This window comes from Electrophorus electricus, chromosome 12 (genome assembly GCF_041902795.1).
Source record: "Electrophorus electricus isolate QZ-2024a chromosome 12, ASM4190279v1, whole genome shotgun sequence".
Lineage (NCBI taxonomy): Eukaryota > Metazoa > Chordata > Actinopteri > Gymnotiformes > Gymnotidae > Electrophorus > Electrophorus electricus.
Window position 1 is genome coordinate 907,501 of NC_137508.1, and position 15,310 is coordinate 922,810.

The following is a 15,310-nucleotide window of genomic DNA, read 5'->3' on the forward strand; positions in this document are numbered from 1 at the left end:
CTTAAGTAACTGAGGGTTAATGGTCTTGTTCAGGGGCCCAACAGTGGCATCCTGGCAGTGGTGGGACTTGAATTGGCAACCTTCTGATTACTAGTCCAGTACCTTAACCACTGAGACACTGCTACACCATGCATTATGGGAAATTGGTGAACTTACTTTATCGGAGAACCAGAGCAGGTTGGATTCTGGATACTGGGTGAACATGCCGTAGACCGGATCCATTAGTTCCTTCAGCAGAAGTAAGAAGAACTCCTTGGTGACCCCTCCGGCGTCAACGGCCTCCTCCCCATCAAAGATCACCTGTGGTGACAGTCCCCATCAGTCCCAAACAGGCCAGCCCACTTCATCAGCAAATGGAAGCCAATTCTAAATCAGAGATAATTATGTTATAAAAAACTGGACAGTTAACAACATCTGTGATGTAAGTGGCAGTAAACGAAAAGTCAATTCAAATCTAATCAAATGTATTTATACAGCGCTTTTTACAACAAGTGTGACAGAGCAGCTTTACAAATGTCCAAGTCCAAGCCCCCAGTGAGCAGGCCAAGGGGGACAGTGATGAGGAAACACTCCCTAGAGCACGAGGAAGAAACCTGGAGAGGAACCAAGACCCAAAGAGGGGGCCCCATCCTCCTCTGGACAGAAAGTATTTGGTTACAGACGAGGAGTCAAGGTATGTTCTGCATTTGAATCCTGCCACGCTGGGAGCTACATAACTGCCCAACACTGTGGTCGGTGGTTTGGCTTCTCTGAACTGGTTTCAGAGTGACTCTGCTGACCTTCAGGGGTTTCTTCAGGTCCACATCGTTATAGATGGTGAGCTCGCGTAGCGCGTCGCTGACCAGGTGGTCCCTACGCACGTGAAGCACCAGGTACGGGTTCTGCACCAGCAGAGGTTCCAGAGTGAGCAGCATGAAGACATTGTGGAGGTTGGCACCACTCACTGCCATCTGGAACACGAGGAACCAAGTCAGACAAGAATGTCTGGAGAGAGCAACGTCATAGCTGGAACTGGTGTAACCGGTAACGTTTATCTCCAAAATTCAGGGTTGACGACATCAGTGCTAACAGTTTTGGAGAAGTGGAAATGAATTTATGGTTAAATGAGTAATAATGAGACCAGGAAAAGCAGTGGAGTGCTAGCAGATAGTGTGTGCCAGGTGCTCGCCTGCATCTGTAGCTCTGCGTCCGTCTGCAACATGGTGGTCTTGGCTTGAGCGTTCAATATGAACGGATAGGCACATAACGTGACAGAACTCTGAAACACAATAACCTTCATTAACATTGACCTTCAATAATTCACAATGCTCTGATTCAACTACAAAAAACAGCCTTTTCAACAGAGCTTCAGCGTACCTGTACTGGAGGTGACCGCATTTTCTGTAAAATAACCAAACACAGACACTGTAGTTACGCTGTGTGGTACCCAACAGCTTACAAGCTCATATCAGTGATATTACTGAGTATACAAAACATCCTGATGCTAGCAGTTTAGGAGAGTTTATTTGGAGAGAATGAGACTTGGCAACTGGACAGATTTCACTGGCAGACCAGGCAAACGTAACCTTTACACTGTCCAAATAAACACACAGGCATAACATTAATCAGAGAGGCATAGTGCAGCTGGAAATGCAAATGTTACAGAGAAAGGAAAGGCAGAGAAAGAGAGGGGAGGGGGGAGAGAGAGAGAGAGAGAGAGAGAGAGAGGACTCACAATCTCAGCTTTGCTCAAAAACCACTTGAGGTAGTCTTCTTGGATGTCCACTAGGCTGGTGATGTCAGGGATGTAGAAGCAGTTGTACTCCACATGCTGGGCTTTCAGGTTCACCTGCATGTGACATCAAGACTTGCAGTATTTTTGGGGGATTCACAGAACAACAAAGAGGATTCACTACATTTCCCTTTGTGCTGTAAAGCAAACCTCACAACAAGCTAAGATGCACAAAATGTAATACCTCAGTTTAGTACCCGACAGAAAACTATACCCGGGCTGTGCTTTCAGGAAAGGCAAGTTAGGAGGACTAACGATGTGGTGACTAGGCAGCTTCAATTCAATTAAAACCAAGCCCGTGTTTGCTCTGTTCTGGTTCTATAGAGGAAGTGAGAATGCTGCCTTTCAAACTCTGGTGTGAACCAAATAAGCGGGCCAAGACCCCTTGAGCGGGTCAGTCCCAGTCCACTTCCAAACATAGTCTGGTGCGGTTTGTTTGAAATGTGAACACAGTACAGACCAAATGCATCAAGTGGCCCCAACGTCTCCTTAATGCATTTTGCCAGCTGAATTTTCAACTAGTAAAAATAACGCCCACAGATGAATTTAGACCAGAGTAAAGCCATTTCCTAGTGTGGCTGGGATTAATGCAGTTATTGTTGCAAAATGCACATCATAGAAACAGTTCAGTCACAGTGGGATATATCCATGGAACTGCCATCTGCATCTTTTGGCTTTACGTTAAATACGTCTGTCTGAACGCTTAACAAACCAGGACAAATAAAACAGCAATGCATCCTTCTCCACTTTGGTCCACACCAAGGGAACTGAACTACAAATATAAACAAGACAGCGAAGACAAAATTAACTACATGCTAAAAAGGGGGCACCTATTAGCACAATACCAGGTATAACCACAACTCAAACACTTACTACAAAATAAAATATACAACAAAATTTATAGATGTTACAATGCTATAATTACACGACATGATAAATTAAAAAAAACCCACTCCTGACTTTCTATGTCTAGAACAGACTCTTTAAAATTCCATGATATTCCACAAATTCCATAAGCAGTGGGAACCCTGTAGGTTGTCTCAGGCCTGGGATTTGACCTTGTGCAGTTTCTCCAGTAGCTTTAGCGTGGCGCTAATGTAGCTCTCCAGGAACACAGGGATGAGAAGGGCCTTGCCACCAGTGAGTAGGAACACCACAATGCTCTTATACATCTCTACCAGTCTGGAGAACACTTCGCAGTCAACCAGCGACCACCAGTTATCTACAGATGAAGAAGAAACAGCCGCTTCTTAAAACAATGGTAACGTGTGAGGAAAGGAAATCAACAACTCGTGTAGCTAAGATGGCTGTTACCATGGTGAGTATACCTAGCACTTTACTGGGGTTGGCGTCCAGTCTGAGGATAGCCATGGCCAAGGGGATGGTCAAGGAGAGGTAGTTTTTGGAGTCATGGAGAGCAGGGCACTCAGAGAGGATCAGGTAGATGCGCATGGCCTCCACATCAGGAGGGGAGCAGGACAGCTGGGGGATCAGCAGACTCTCAAAGCTCTTAGTGATCTACAACACACACAGCTTGCACTTAGAAAAGACATCGCACAGCAAGAAAGAGTCTGTGGGCTGGTGGTACTCAACCTTACAAGATATGTATATGACACGTATAATGGAGTGCAGAATTCATTTTACAGTATATCCTTTACATGTTTCAAAATTGCTGTAATCAAAGCATGTTTATTCAAACCATAAAGCTTGTTCTTTAGTCTCAATTTGGAATTATGAAAGCAGGACTAACCAAGCGAACGTAAAGTTTATTAAAAGTAAACACACAATGTTTTAGCGGTGGTTGTTGTTGAAGCTGTACAAGTGTTTGTGGTGTGTTAGTGTTTGTAAAAAGCTGATATCTGTCTGTAATGTATCCTTGAGTCTGAGAAAAGGGCTATATAAATGCAAATGATAATAATACCAATAATAATAACAACAACAACGTGTTACAACTGAACAACCACGGACTCCACTGGTGACCTCTTACAGGCTGTTCTACCAGCTGTAATCATTCTTGACTGATTGCTTAGCGTAACAAAAACAAACAAACAAATACATGTCACTTCATATGTGACTGTGAAGCTATCACATCTTCTTTAGATGAAACCTAATCTGTAAGGAATGCACACTAAACTTGCTTCCTGCCATGAAAGAGCATAAAGCAAAACCCTGATCTCTGTGCAAATACACACCCTGCACATTTCAAACCAGATATCAAAGTGAACAATAATGTGCTATCAGTAGGCTAGTTTTACATGTGCCAACTCATCTGTTCAAACAATAAGGAAAAGATCTCCAAAACCTGTTGGGCTGGTACAAAAGAGATTAGGCAAACACCACAATGTTCCAAGAACCAAGAGGTCATCTGTCCTCGGACTCCAATACTGTTCAGCAGTCAAGGTGCACAGATCATATGTCCTTGGACTCAAACACCGCACAACTGTTAAAATGAACTCAAGCTGCGAGCTTTCTTTCACAACCACTTATAAACATGACCGTCATAGGAGCTGTTGGATTTGAGTGTGAAAGCAGCTAGTTTTGGGTTCACAATGGGTCCAGTCTGATAAGCTAACACAATCTAACGCACCTACACAACATGTGTACCATGTACCTGTTCCAGCAGCCTAGAATAGGCAGGTTTCATCAGTGTGTCAAACAGCAGGCGGACCAAGTTGAGATCGATGCCCGGGACTTTGGGGTTGGTTTTAAAATGTTTGTCATCACTGGAGGGGGAACAAAATAAATATGTAAACAAGATGACCAAAGTTAATGAGAAACTCTAATGGAATACAACAAACATACACTTCCAGAGTATCTTACATGTGTTACATACATGAGTTTGATTGCTGGGACTCAACCCCATGACCTTGGTGGTACAAGCTCCCTGCGCTACCTGCTCTACCAGGTGAGCTACACTCCCAACCTTCGACCCCAGCATCCCCAGCTTCCAATGTCCCCATTTAGTTAATGATGAAGTGTGATCTGTGTGCTGCTGTGAGCCTGCAGGAATACACCCTGTACATGATAACTGACTGAATGCAAAGAAAACAGATCCAAGATTGTGATCTTTGATCACACTATACACACATGAGGGAGTGAAGCCATCACACAGACACAAACCCCAACACAGTCTATCACCACCATCACCACAGGCTACTAAAGCTCTGGGGTATAAGCCCTGCTTACAGTCCGCCAAGATATGGAGAAAACCTGCAAGCAGAATAAATCAATCTTGTATTTGGCACCAGTAAATGCACGATGGTATTAGAAATTAGAAGCATGATAAGTGTCCTCATTCCCCTCTCCCCAATCTCTCCGATCACAGTGCAGGACACTAATAACACATGGAAACACTGCAAACACAGCAATGCAGTGTCCCTCCCTCAGGCAACATCACCGATCAGCTCGGTGAAGGATAAACAATGCTACAAGGTTTTTTTTAGACAGTGAATCCCTTCTCTTAAAAGTAGCTTCTATAAAATCTTTTGTTTAGTTCTGTAAATTTTGCAGCAGCTCAGTCACAGTGCACCCAGGGCTGGAGGTAGGAGGTGCTGCGTGGAGCTAGACACGGAGGAGGTCCCTCTAATTCACAACAGTCAGAAGACCCTACAGGCCTATGAAGCACACACACACATACATACACATACATACATACACATACACACATATATATATATATATATATATATATATATATATATATATATATATATATATATATATATATATATATATATATATATATGAGAATAAAAATCTGTACATATGGAAAACAAATATATGAACATGTTAGCACCTTGCCCTAATAGCAGAGCACCATGAACAAATATTACCCAAATACACCAACTAATGTGCCCTGTGTGCCCCGTCCTCACCAAACTGTAGAGCACTAGGGGGTAGAGAGGAGGCAACATTCCTGGACTGTATTAGTCTTCCAGTGTCAGTGTGTGAGCAAATCACTATTATCACTAATAACAACTGAAGACTGGGTGTAGTCAAGGGAAAAGGGGTCAGCGATATAAACATGAGGGCAGAATAACTAGTGTCCTCTCTAGTGTCCGGGAGTGTCCTTTCACTGAAGGTCACATTAGCATTTTTGGGTGAAATATTGCTTTAAACAAATTATACAGATTTCACACATCACCTCTGGTCCAGAAAGCTGGCGTTCCAGCACGCAGTTGAGGACAACAGCAGTATGATGTCACTGCAAAAAGGCCCAAACAAGAATACGATGACAAACCCATCAAGCAGTTCTATGAATAGAAGTGTATTTAAATTTACAGCATCACATATTCAACCCTCCACCCTCCAGCAGGAACTGGCTGCCAGCTTTGAATTTACATAACGGAGCTCATTGAACACACCAACGTTAATGATCACTTATAAAAGAGTAGGTGACTAGAACAGTCTACAACAGCCAGATATATATGCCGTATACTAGCCTAATAAAACAAGCACAGAGAGAAAAGCTGAATGAAAGCCCTGTAGAAATACTGCATTCATCCAGACGAGCACGTGGGTGGTGAGGTAGTTGAGAGGGTGACTGATCACAATGTAAAATGAACGACTATCTATAGCGTCTCCTTCATGGCAGCACCTAAAACTGGGCCTTTGACACGACGATCTTTTCAATAAGTGCCGATACGACAGGCGCACAGCCACTGTCTCTACTGGACTTTGGCGTTACTGGTCCAGCCAGACACAGCAGGCCCCTCCCACTCACTTTGTGATGCTGGAGTCACTGGTGTCCAGGAGCTTCAACCTCAAACTGTTTAGACTCTCATTATTGATCAGGGAAATGCTTTTAGATGTGTTGGTAATGCGAAAGTCCTCTGGGTAGCTCTGCACACACACGCGCGCACAGACATGCACACAAATTCAGATAACACTATGCAATTTTCAAGTGTGCACACTACAAGGTCAGTTCACATCTATATTTATACTAAACACGTCTCCAGCCACACATTAAAGCGGGAAATGTTGAGTCAACTGTCCAGAGCATCCTTACTTATGTATACTAAGAGCACCCTCATGTGGACATCAGGAAGTACTGAAGGCCATTTAAAGAGAAGGAGACAATTTAATTACCAAAGTCAGATTAAAACATCAGATCTTAAATACAACCTGGTCACTGTGATCTGGATAGTACCAGGAAACAAATACCAAATCAAATGCAGGAAGATTAGTGAGCAATGTGTGGAATCTGATTAAAGAATAGATCAGATCCAAAGTGACAAAAGTGAACTCCACCGCTCCTCCAGAGTCAGCCTTGCTGTCGACGTGCAAATCATTTCAGCATTTACCGCAGGGCTGTCAACAATTTCATTAGCCGTGATATTAGATGAAACCCTCTAATGGTTGACTGGACTGTGGTGTTGTGCTCTGCTGGGGTTTACCTCATCATCTGTGAGCAGAAGGAAGCTGTGATCACCTCCACTGTGGATCTTGCAGACGGTGTACTTCCCCATGTCTGTGTAGGGAAGAAAGTGAAACCGATGAATTTCTACATATAACCAGCATGAGTGTGTAACACAGGCCGTAATTGATGAGTTTTTGAGAGGGTTTAGTATGACCAGTATAAGTGTGTAATACAGAATGAGTACAATAAATAAATATTTATTGAAAAAAATTAGGGGGAAAAAAACCAAAAAAAACCAGTAGTAAATTAATTCAATCTTACACAGAGCCTATCCCCTCTCTAAAGGAGGATGTCTGACATCACCTAAAACCCACGGTGGGGAGAAAGTAACTGAGTGTATAAGTCTTTGAGGTGGTCATACACTATGTAACACTATGTAAAATATGTCTTTAGGTCAAGGCCTCTACAAGATCATTTCATAGTTGTAGGAATTAATATCATGACCTCATAATTCCATATTACTACCATATTACCTGCTTTCAAATCACAAAACCACAGCTATGGCAAAGAAACGTTTTCGTGCCACTGTAGACATGCCTTTCTAGGGATGGTACTCTTCACCCGTGAAGCACAGCATCAGTTACATTGCACGAGTGGGGCAAGAATTACAAATTGTCACAGTTTGGTTCTCATTGCATTTCGGACATCACGCGTCGGTGTGAGTTCGAGACACAAAAGTCTAGAGATGTATTCATTTATTTTGAACAGACGGTACTTTAAGTTAGCTTGTTCCACCTAGTGTCATATAGTTAAGATAGCTGATACAGCCTGCAGTCTATTGAGTAGTAAAATGTAAAATTGTTACACTCACATATTCTTCATCATATTTTTATGTATGGATGATAATAAAAACAGGCCAAAGGACATGATCAGCTACAAAAATGAAAAATAAATAGAAAATCGAATTTATATGTGTGTATGTGTTATATTTCAGCGTTTTTAAAGTGTAAACCCAACCTGACGAAATGTAAGCAACAATTGCTTTGGTAATGTTTTTGGTCTAAATGCAGTTTTCTGCTTTTCTTTTGGTTTTTGTTTTGCTCAGTTTCAGTGATTGGCTGGATGATGCAACATGGGGGGTAACACTGTGGCCTCTCCTGTGGGGGTGGGCTCAACCCCCCACCCAGCAGCGCCAGTAAGGATGCCTGGAGAATGCCAACAATACATGTGCCTCTAGATAAGAGCATCTGTCAAATGCGTAAATGTAAAATTTAAATGGGTGTGGCTAAAGCGTTAGCATGTTCATGTGTTTCCCCACACATACCCTACAACACTAACACAGTTCTTGTGCACCACGCAGTGTAGTAGTTTATTGGGAATCTGAAATTCTCCCCATACTGCTGTTCTGAAAGATACAGGTGGGTCTTCTAGCTCCTGTGTGTCATGTGCATTCGCCATAGCGTGACTGACAGTCAGACATCAACAAGCCTGAGCTAAGCTTAGCATTTTATAATATGTTGCTAACAGCTTGCAGCTCCAGGTTTTGGGTGGAACTTGTGCTTGTGAAATTTGAGTCTACACTCCTCAAATGTCACGGAAAGGTTACCACGAATGTGCCATGCACTAAACCGTAACGGGCATACTGATACAGTACGAATACACGTACCGGTACACCCCTACACTGCCTCAGGTGTGTGCTAGGGCACTGGCGCATGAAACGTCCAGCACAAAAACCCTGGCCCATGGCACTCCCCCGTAGGAGCAGGAACACCTGCTCCAGGCTCGTGACATGTCACGTTCCTATCAATAAGCTTCTTGACATACAAAGCAACAACAAGTGCTAAATGCAAATTTTTTAATAGTGACACGACTTTTACAACAATCCCCGGTTGAGCCCCATGATGACACCCTGTCTTGCTGAATAACCTGTTTGTGTGCTGCCAAGATACGGAGGATGGATGTTTCGGACTGGCAGGGGGATCTTGGCATTTCCTCGGCTCCCTAAGCCAAGCTGGCCGTGATCATTGCAGCCAAAGGCGTAAACCAAGCCGGTGGAAGGTACAAATGCCAGCGTGTGGTGGCTGGGACAGAGACAGACAGAGACAGACACACACACGCACACACACACACACACACACACACACACACACACACACACACACACACACACACACACACACACACACACAAAACACACATGGTCAAACTGTTATCCTCTCATCGTATTCCCCATTTATCGCAGACATTTGTCACATGTTTAAGATATTTACTGCATTCAAAGAGACTTCAGTGCTTATAGAATTTCAGTAAACAACATCTCCCTGATCAATCACAGAAATAAAGCAATACTGTCAAACAGAGTAATTCATTGTGTGTGTGTGTGCTCACCTGCCACAGGTGATCTGCGACACCTCTGTGCCCATCAGCTCCAGCACCCTGCGGGGTAGGGGCTCATTTTTGGTGGAGTCGTGACCCAACTGCCCCCTTGAGCCATTTCCAAATGTGAACAGCCCTCCGTCCTGCATAAACACACGTCAGCATGAAGCCAAAGCACTGAAGTCTAACGTACAATCAGCACGTTTCATGGCTGTTGCTGACTAGATCTTGGTGCGCAAATGTTCAGCATACACACATTTAATGTGCAACCAGGACCACACTCCACGCACGTTAACATTTTCTAACGAGGCAGAAAGCTCAAATTTTGGAGAAGCATAATTCTACAGTTTAGATCTGTCTGTGTTCTGGCTTATCTAACATGACTAGGCTAATTATACCCAAGTACCAAGTTTGTCCCAAGCTGCCCACACTCAGCTATGCAGAGCTGTGGCCCTGCCAGGTCTGAATTACTGCATCCAGAACTTTATCGTGCCACTAGGGCTGCGCAACCCGCTGAACAGACTCTAGCTGGGTGCGGCCCAGCAGAGGGTGGCAGTGCTGCACCTTTGTCAGGGCAGCAGTGTGCTCATCCCCGCAGCTGATGTAGACCACCTTCTGGGAGCGCAGGAACTTAATGTGGCACGGCACGGCCCGATCTATATGAGCAGAAAAAACACAGCTACACCAAACCAGCAGCGTGGGAATCTGGTGGCAATATGCACATGGCTTTTAAATCTGCCAGAAAACGCTAGATGAAGTGGAAGGGAATAACAATAGTGACGTTTTGTGAACAGAACATCAGGAACATGCAGTCAGGGTCTCACACGATTATTCCTTACTGCCAAGTTCTCTAAATATGTTCACATTTTACAGAACAGCTTCTCCGGGGCCAGAAACCACATTTGTCAGGCACATCAGAGTTGAGTTAGAGGACACTGGGAACATTGCAGAGTTGCTCGCTGTTCTGTGCGATTCCACAGGGGTAGAATCTCACCGAGCTCGTCATTGAGGCCCAGCTGTCCGGCGCTGTTCCTGCCCCAGCCGAACACGGCTCCAGAGAGAGACAGGGCGAAGCTGTGGTCTCCTCCAGCGCTGATCTGAGCCAGTGGGATCCCACACAGAGATTTGAGGGGCTGAGGAGAGACCGAGCTGGGCTCCCCCTTCCCCAGACCCAGCTGACCGCTGGAGTTCTGGCCCCATGTGAACAGCTGACCATCTGAGAGAAGGAACAATACCCTGAGTTCATGTTTGTGGCAACCCTCCAGACCCACTTCTCTATCCTACTAATAGGTTGTGTTTGGTGATCTCCCGTAGTTATCTGACATCACCATTTAAATCACGGCCCAGGAGGTCCAGGTTGTACCAGTTTTCCACCTTTACCTTGGAGTCAGGTGTGGCAAAGTGGGAAATCAATTTTGAGTAACTGCTCGATGAACTGTGAGTGATTACAAAATGCAGGACAAGAAATCAGATTCACGGTCCAGCGTTGGAGAGCCCTTCCCTAAATTCCCTAAAACACAACTGACTTCAAAAACAGAGTGACCAAAACAGAGAAAACTACTGACTGTGAACTGTGAGCACCGATGCTGGGGATCACGGTGGTGGAGCTAAGCCTGTGGGACCAAGGAATCTAAGACCCGAGAAGGCCGGAGAAGGCTTTAGCAAACAGGGGAATCCAGTATGGTCACGCCATTCTCACCTTTAGAGAGTGCTATACAGTGCTGATTGCCACACATGACTTGCGAGATTCGATGCTCACACAACTTCTTAATCAACCTGCAGATCGAAAATAAAAACAAAGCCATGTTTGCCACAATCAGAGTCCACAATCACCTACTGATCAGTTCCCAGCACCAGGCTTGCCTTGCTAGCCCACAATACACTGAAATTACAGCCGGAAGTGAAGAGATGATAACACCCTACCCTAAATAAATGAATGAATGAATGAATGTTAGTTTACAACATTTTAATTACAGGTCATTAAAAGCTATTGTAAAGGGCTACAGCAGTGAAAATGAACAGTGTAAAGAACATACAATCTACAAATAATGAGACCAAAAAAAACCAAAAACATTTTGGGGGGAAATAACAAAAAAAATCATTTGAAAGTCAGTAAAATAGTTCAGTTAAAATTGAAAATTGGACATATTTTGCAAATCATCAGCTGAAATAATGACTGCTGAACTCAGTGGTTAGTTAGCAATTCTGACAACTTTACACACAAAAGGCTGACCATGGAACAAGCTCACATCAGCTTTCAACAGCATTAAGAAAAATGTAGTTTTTGAACGACACATGGATAATTAGAGCAGTCCTAAAGTCCACACAAAGGGAGCAGCAACAGCTCAAACCGCTGTTCACACAACCACTGTAAGTGAATGAAGTCCCAGCACGGGGCTCTTACCTGGGCACTCTCACCGCTTCCTCTGTGGTGCCCAGACCAAGCTGGCCCCCCTCACCTGCCCCCCACGCAAACACCTGGCCATGCTCGTTTACGGCCAGTGAGTGGGTCCGCCCGCACGCAACCCCTGCGATCTTCTGCGCGTCCAGTGCCACCACCAGCTCTGTGGACACACACACACCCCATCTGAAATATGGCACATCAGTCCAAATTTAGGATCTGTAGGGAAATGATCTAGCTTTAATTAGCCTTCGTACAATTTGCATTATTATACCATAACATGTGATGATTTATTTATTAAGCATTACATAGGTACTACTCTAAACTGCTGCAAAACACTGACACACAGTCCATTTTTGTCACTAACACATAGAATTTTATTCTAAAGAAAAATTTATTCTTTGTTATATAACTGAAGAAAAGATTCTGCATTTTTAGCCAGTGGCACATGGAAGATTTCATTTTCAGATTTCCAAGTAATAGTCAATACTATGACTGATATCAGCATATACACAATTAAAATTTTCGGATAGGTGGCTCCCTCTGTATTTTGCACCCAGAGAGCTTTACTGCACATACCCACTCTCTTACTGAACACAGAATGTACATCAAAAAAAGTTACATGCAAATGTCAAATACTATAACTGATGTTCACATAGTTTTTTCCTATATTTTTGTCTGATTCTTATTCTGAAATCATCCTTGTAATTTGTACCCAGAAAAATTGCATTTGATTGACTGCTACAAGCATCCCATCCACAAAGACAAGGTGCACAGTAGCATGTAGCCTGGGGCTAGTGGCTTCATAACCTAGATTAGAGACATCTGACCGAAATGTCACAGACAGGCTAGCAGGACTCATGACAAAAGCCTCACAGCCACAAACCACAACTCAGTTTCTCCTTATCCAAACATGACAGACCCATCAAAAAGCTGCATAAAATATTCTATGCTTATATTTATATTATTTGTAATAGACTTAGACTATGTCAAACCTGATAATACATCACGTACCAAGAGTGAGTGAGAAGAGAATTTGGCATAAAATATAAATGTAAATGATTCTCTCATTACTGGAAATGTGAAGGCAGTTCTGCAATATAGTTCCAAAAGTTGGAAAACTTCTCAACAGTCACAGAAGTGTTTTAATAACAAAGCCAGCAAACCTGCTTCAGTAGCATAACTGTGCTCTGTGTTTGAGAGAAGTAGCTGCATAGTTGCTTACCTGGCTTGGATCCCGGTTTCTCATGGCCCAGCTGACCGTGGCTGTTGGAGCCGCATGTGTACATGCTCCCGTCGTGTAGCAGGAATAGTGTGTGCTTCCCACCGCATGCCATCTCCCTCAGCCCGCTCCCGTCAAACATGTGGCAGCTCCTTGGCTCAAAGACGGCAGGCTCCGAGTCACTGAGGCCCAGCTGACCCTGAGCTGAACTGCCCCAGCACAACATCGTTCCCCCCCCCACACACACACACACATACACAGAGAGAGAGAGAGAGAGAGAGAGAGAGAGAGAGAGAGAGAGAGAGACAGCCAGACACACACAAAGGTGCAAAGAGGGAGAGGCACAGATGAAAAGGAGGGACAAGCAGGATGGAGTAGCCCTAGGTTAGGCAGCCCTGCCTTCTCCCCTTCATGTGAATGAGATGCCTGAAGGGAAGAATGAAGCACAAAAGCTGGGATTAGAAACATGGATATACAGAAGGATAAAGACCAAGCAGGAGAGAGGGAGATCCAAAAGACCCCAGTTCACTCCTTTGTCCTGCCACTGCCCTCAACAGAACCTTAAGAGTGACAGACAGCAAGAACAGGCAAGGTTGTGGTGTTATATAGTTAAGGACGCTCATCTCTCTATAAACTGCTTCCAGCACTTCCACCTCATCACAATCCTGTCGTTCTGCTCTAAACAGCGTGCCAAAGAGTGGGTGCCTGTGCTCAACTGAGCCGTAAGGTGAGAGTCTGACTCAGCTGGCCAAGAGACCATCTGGATGCAGAGGTGTCAAACTCTGATACAGGAAAGTCTAGCACAGTATGGTTTTTTTTTGTTGTTGTTGGTTTTTTTTGCCTGCTTAAATGCACACAATTCATGTAAGTGCAGTATACATTTTAGTTTAGGATGTCTGAGCAGGGAAATAACCAAACATATGGGAGTGAGGTTAGACAGCCACGACATAGCCTGTAAAATCACTGGTCCAAAGAACCTACAGAGCAGGAAACTTTCAATGCTAGGTTTGTGGCAAGTAACTAAGCTACTAGCGATGAAGTTTAGTTGCTCGTTAACGTACAACAGTCTCGTGCTTACGTATCACCGTTTTTGGAAACTTCCCAACTGGCAGAGACACAAAAGATACCCAGGACTGGAGAACTGGTATGCCACGGTGCATATAGTCATTACTAGTCATCCAGTCTGCCTGCTCATTACATTTCACCCCAGCCTTTAAAATACTGCTTACTTAGCCCAAACAGTGGTGACAGATAACCGTTGTTGTAGTGTTAAAGGTTAGTGTGAAAGATTTCCAACATACAATCCTAGCTAAAATGTTTTTGGTTTTTATTTTGCAGATATGACACACTAAGCCGTGGATAGCTGCTAGCTAACTAGCTAAATAACAGTCGCGTTACCTTTGTCATATAATTCTGTTCCAGGCAAGCATCACTGACCTCAACAAACTGATTTTATGCATTACTGCAGTTTGTGTTCTCTGCGATCCGAATTCAGCAAAACGCTGTCAACAAATATTTCGTATGTGGAAATGAGTATAACTAACGCTAGCTCATAAGCCAAAGTTTTGCTTAAGTCATCTTGTGGTTTTCGTTGCCAGCCAGAGACGGCGACAAACGACATTACTACAAGATGTAAGTGTAAAAACACGTTTCAAGTGCTCACTTTAACGCAGAAACAGCAGGCAGCAGCCAGTTTAACCCAGAGAGGCTAGGCTAGCGAACATTAGCACACCTACACGACAGCTAGCCTAGCCTAACCTAGCTAACGTCCGCCTGACAGACTGTCTCTAGCGGTTGGTAAGCTGGTAAACTAGTCAGGGATAATGAAGTTAGCCCAGGCTGCGTTATCTTAGATAAATACTGCTACATGACAAACATCTCGCTAACGTTAGCTAACCTAACCTAGTCAAGCATGCTAACAGCTAAGCTAGCCAGAAAACGGCATCTTTTAAACTCTTTCAGAGAGCTCGAACAACATAAATAGACAAAAAACAAATATATTAACGAATTAAAAAACAACTCAATATACATAAATGGATTGACAAGTTTGTGCAGTGGCACAGCTACCTTGAGAGGTCCATGTCGTTACTACAGTAACTCCGCTTAGCTAGTTAGCTAGCAGGCTAACTACTCAACTTTGTTCTTCCCCGTTCTGACAACACGGAAGTTGTGATGCGCGTC

At 43.9% G+C, this 15,310-nt stretch overlaps 1 protein-coding gene across 4 annotated transcripts in view; it reads right to left on the minus strand.

Annotated features, from left to right (window-relative positions):
* Nucleotides 1-15,301, minus strand: part of LOC113588327 (putative E3 ubiquitin-protein ligase HERC3) — a 45,301-nt gene extending 30,000 nt beyond the window's left edge. For 2 of the 4 annotated variants that reach the window (XM_027027454.3, XM_081724992.1), the window contains exons 1-19: nt 15,197-15,301; nt 13,133-13,555; nt 11,911-12,070; nt 11,206-11,282; nt 10,501-10,722; nt 10,071-10,162; nt 9,519-9,649; nt 9,057-9,211; nt 7,168-7,241; nt 6,495-6,613; nt 5,916-5,975; nt 4,383-4,494; nt 3,100-3,289; nt 2,830-2,993; nt 1,715-1,828; nt 1,357-1,380; nt 1,169-1,258; nt 780-950; nt 157-300 (exon numbers count right to left, since the gene is read on the minus strand). In XM_027027454.3, the coding sequence (XP_026883255.2) occupies nt 157-300; nt 780-950; nt 1,169-1,258; nt 1,357-1,380; nt 1,715-1,828; nt 2,830-2,993; nt 3,100-3,289; nt 4,383-4,494; nt 5,916-5,975; nt 6,495-6,613; nt 7,168-7,241; nt 9,057-9,211; nt 9,519-9,649; nt 10,071-10,162; nt 10,501-10,722; nt 11,206-11,282; nt 11,911-12,070; nt 13,133-13,355 (2,322 nt within the window). In that variant the 5' untranslated portion in view covers nt 13,356-13,555; nt 15,197-15,301. Of the gene's footprint in view, nt 1-156; nt 301-779; nt 951-1,168; nt 1,259-1,356; nt 1,381-1,714; nt 1,829-2,829; nt 2,994-3,099; nt 3,290-4,382; nt 4,495-5,915; nt 5,976-6,494; nt 6,614-7,167; nt 7,242-9,056; nt 9,212-9,518; nt 9,650-10,070; nt 10,163-10,500; nt 10,723-11,205; nt 11,283-11,910; nt 12,094-13,132; nt 13,556-15,196 lie in introns of those variants that run through there. The other 2 variants (XM_027027456.3, XM_081724993.1) reach the window with 2 other exon arrangements.
* Nucleotides 15,302-15,310: the final 9 nt, after the last annotated feature.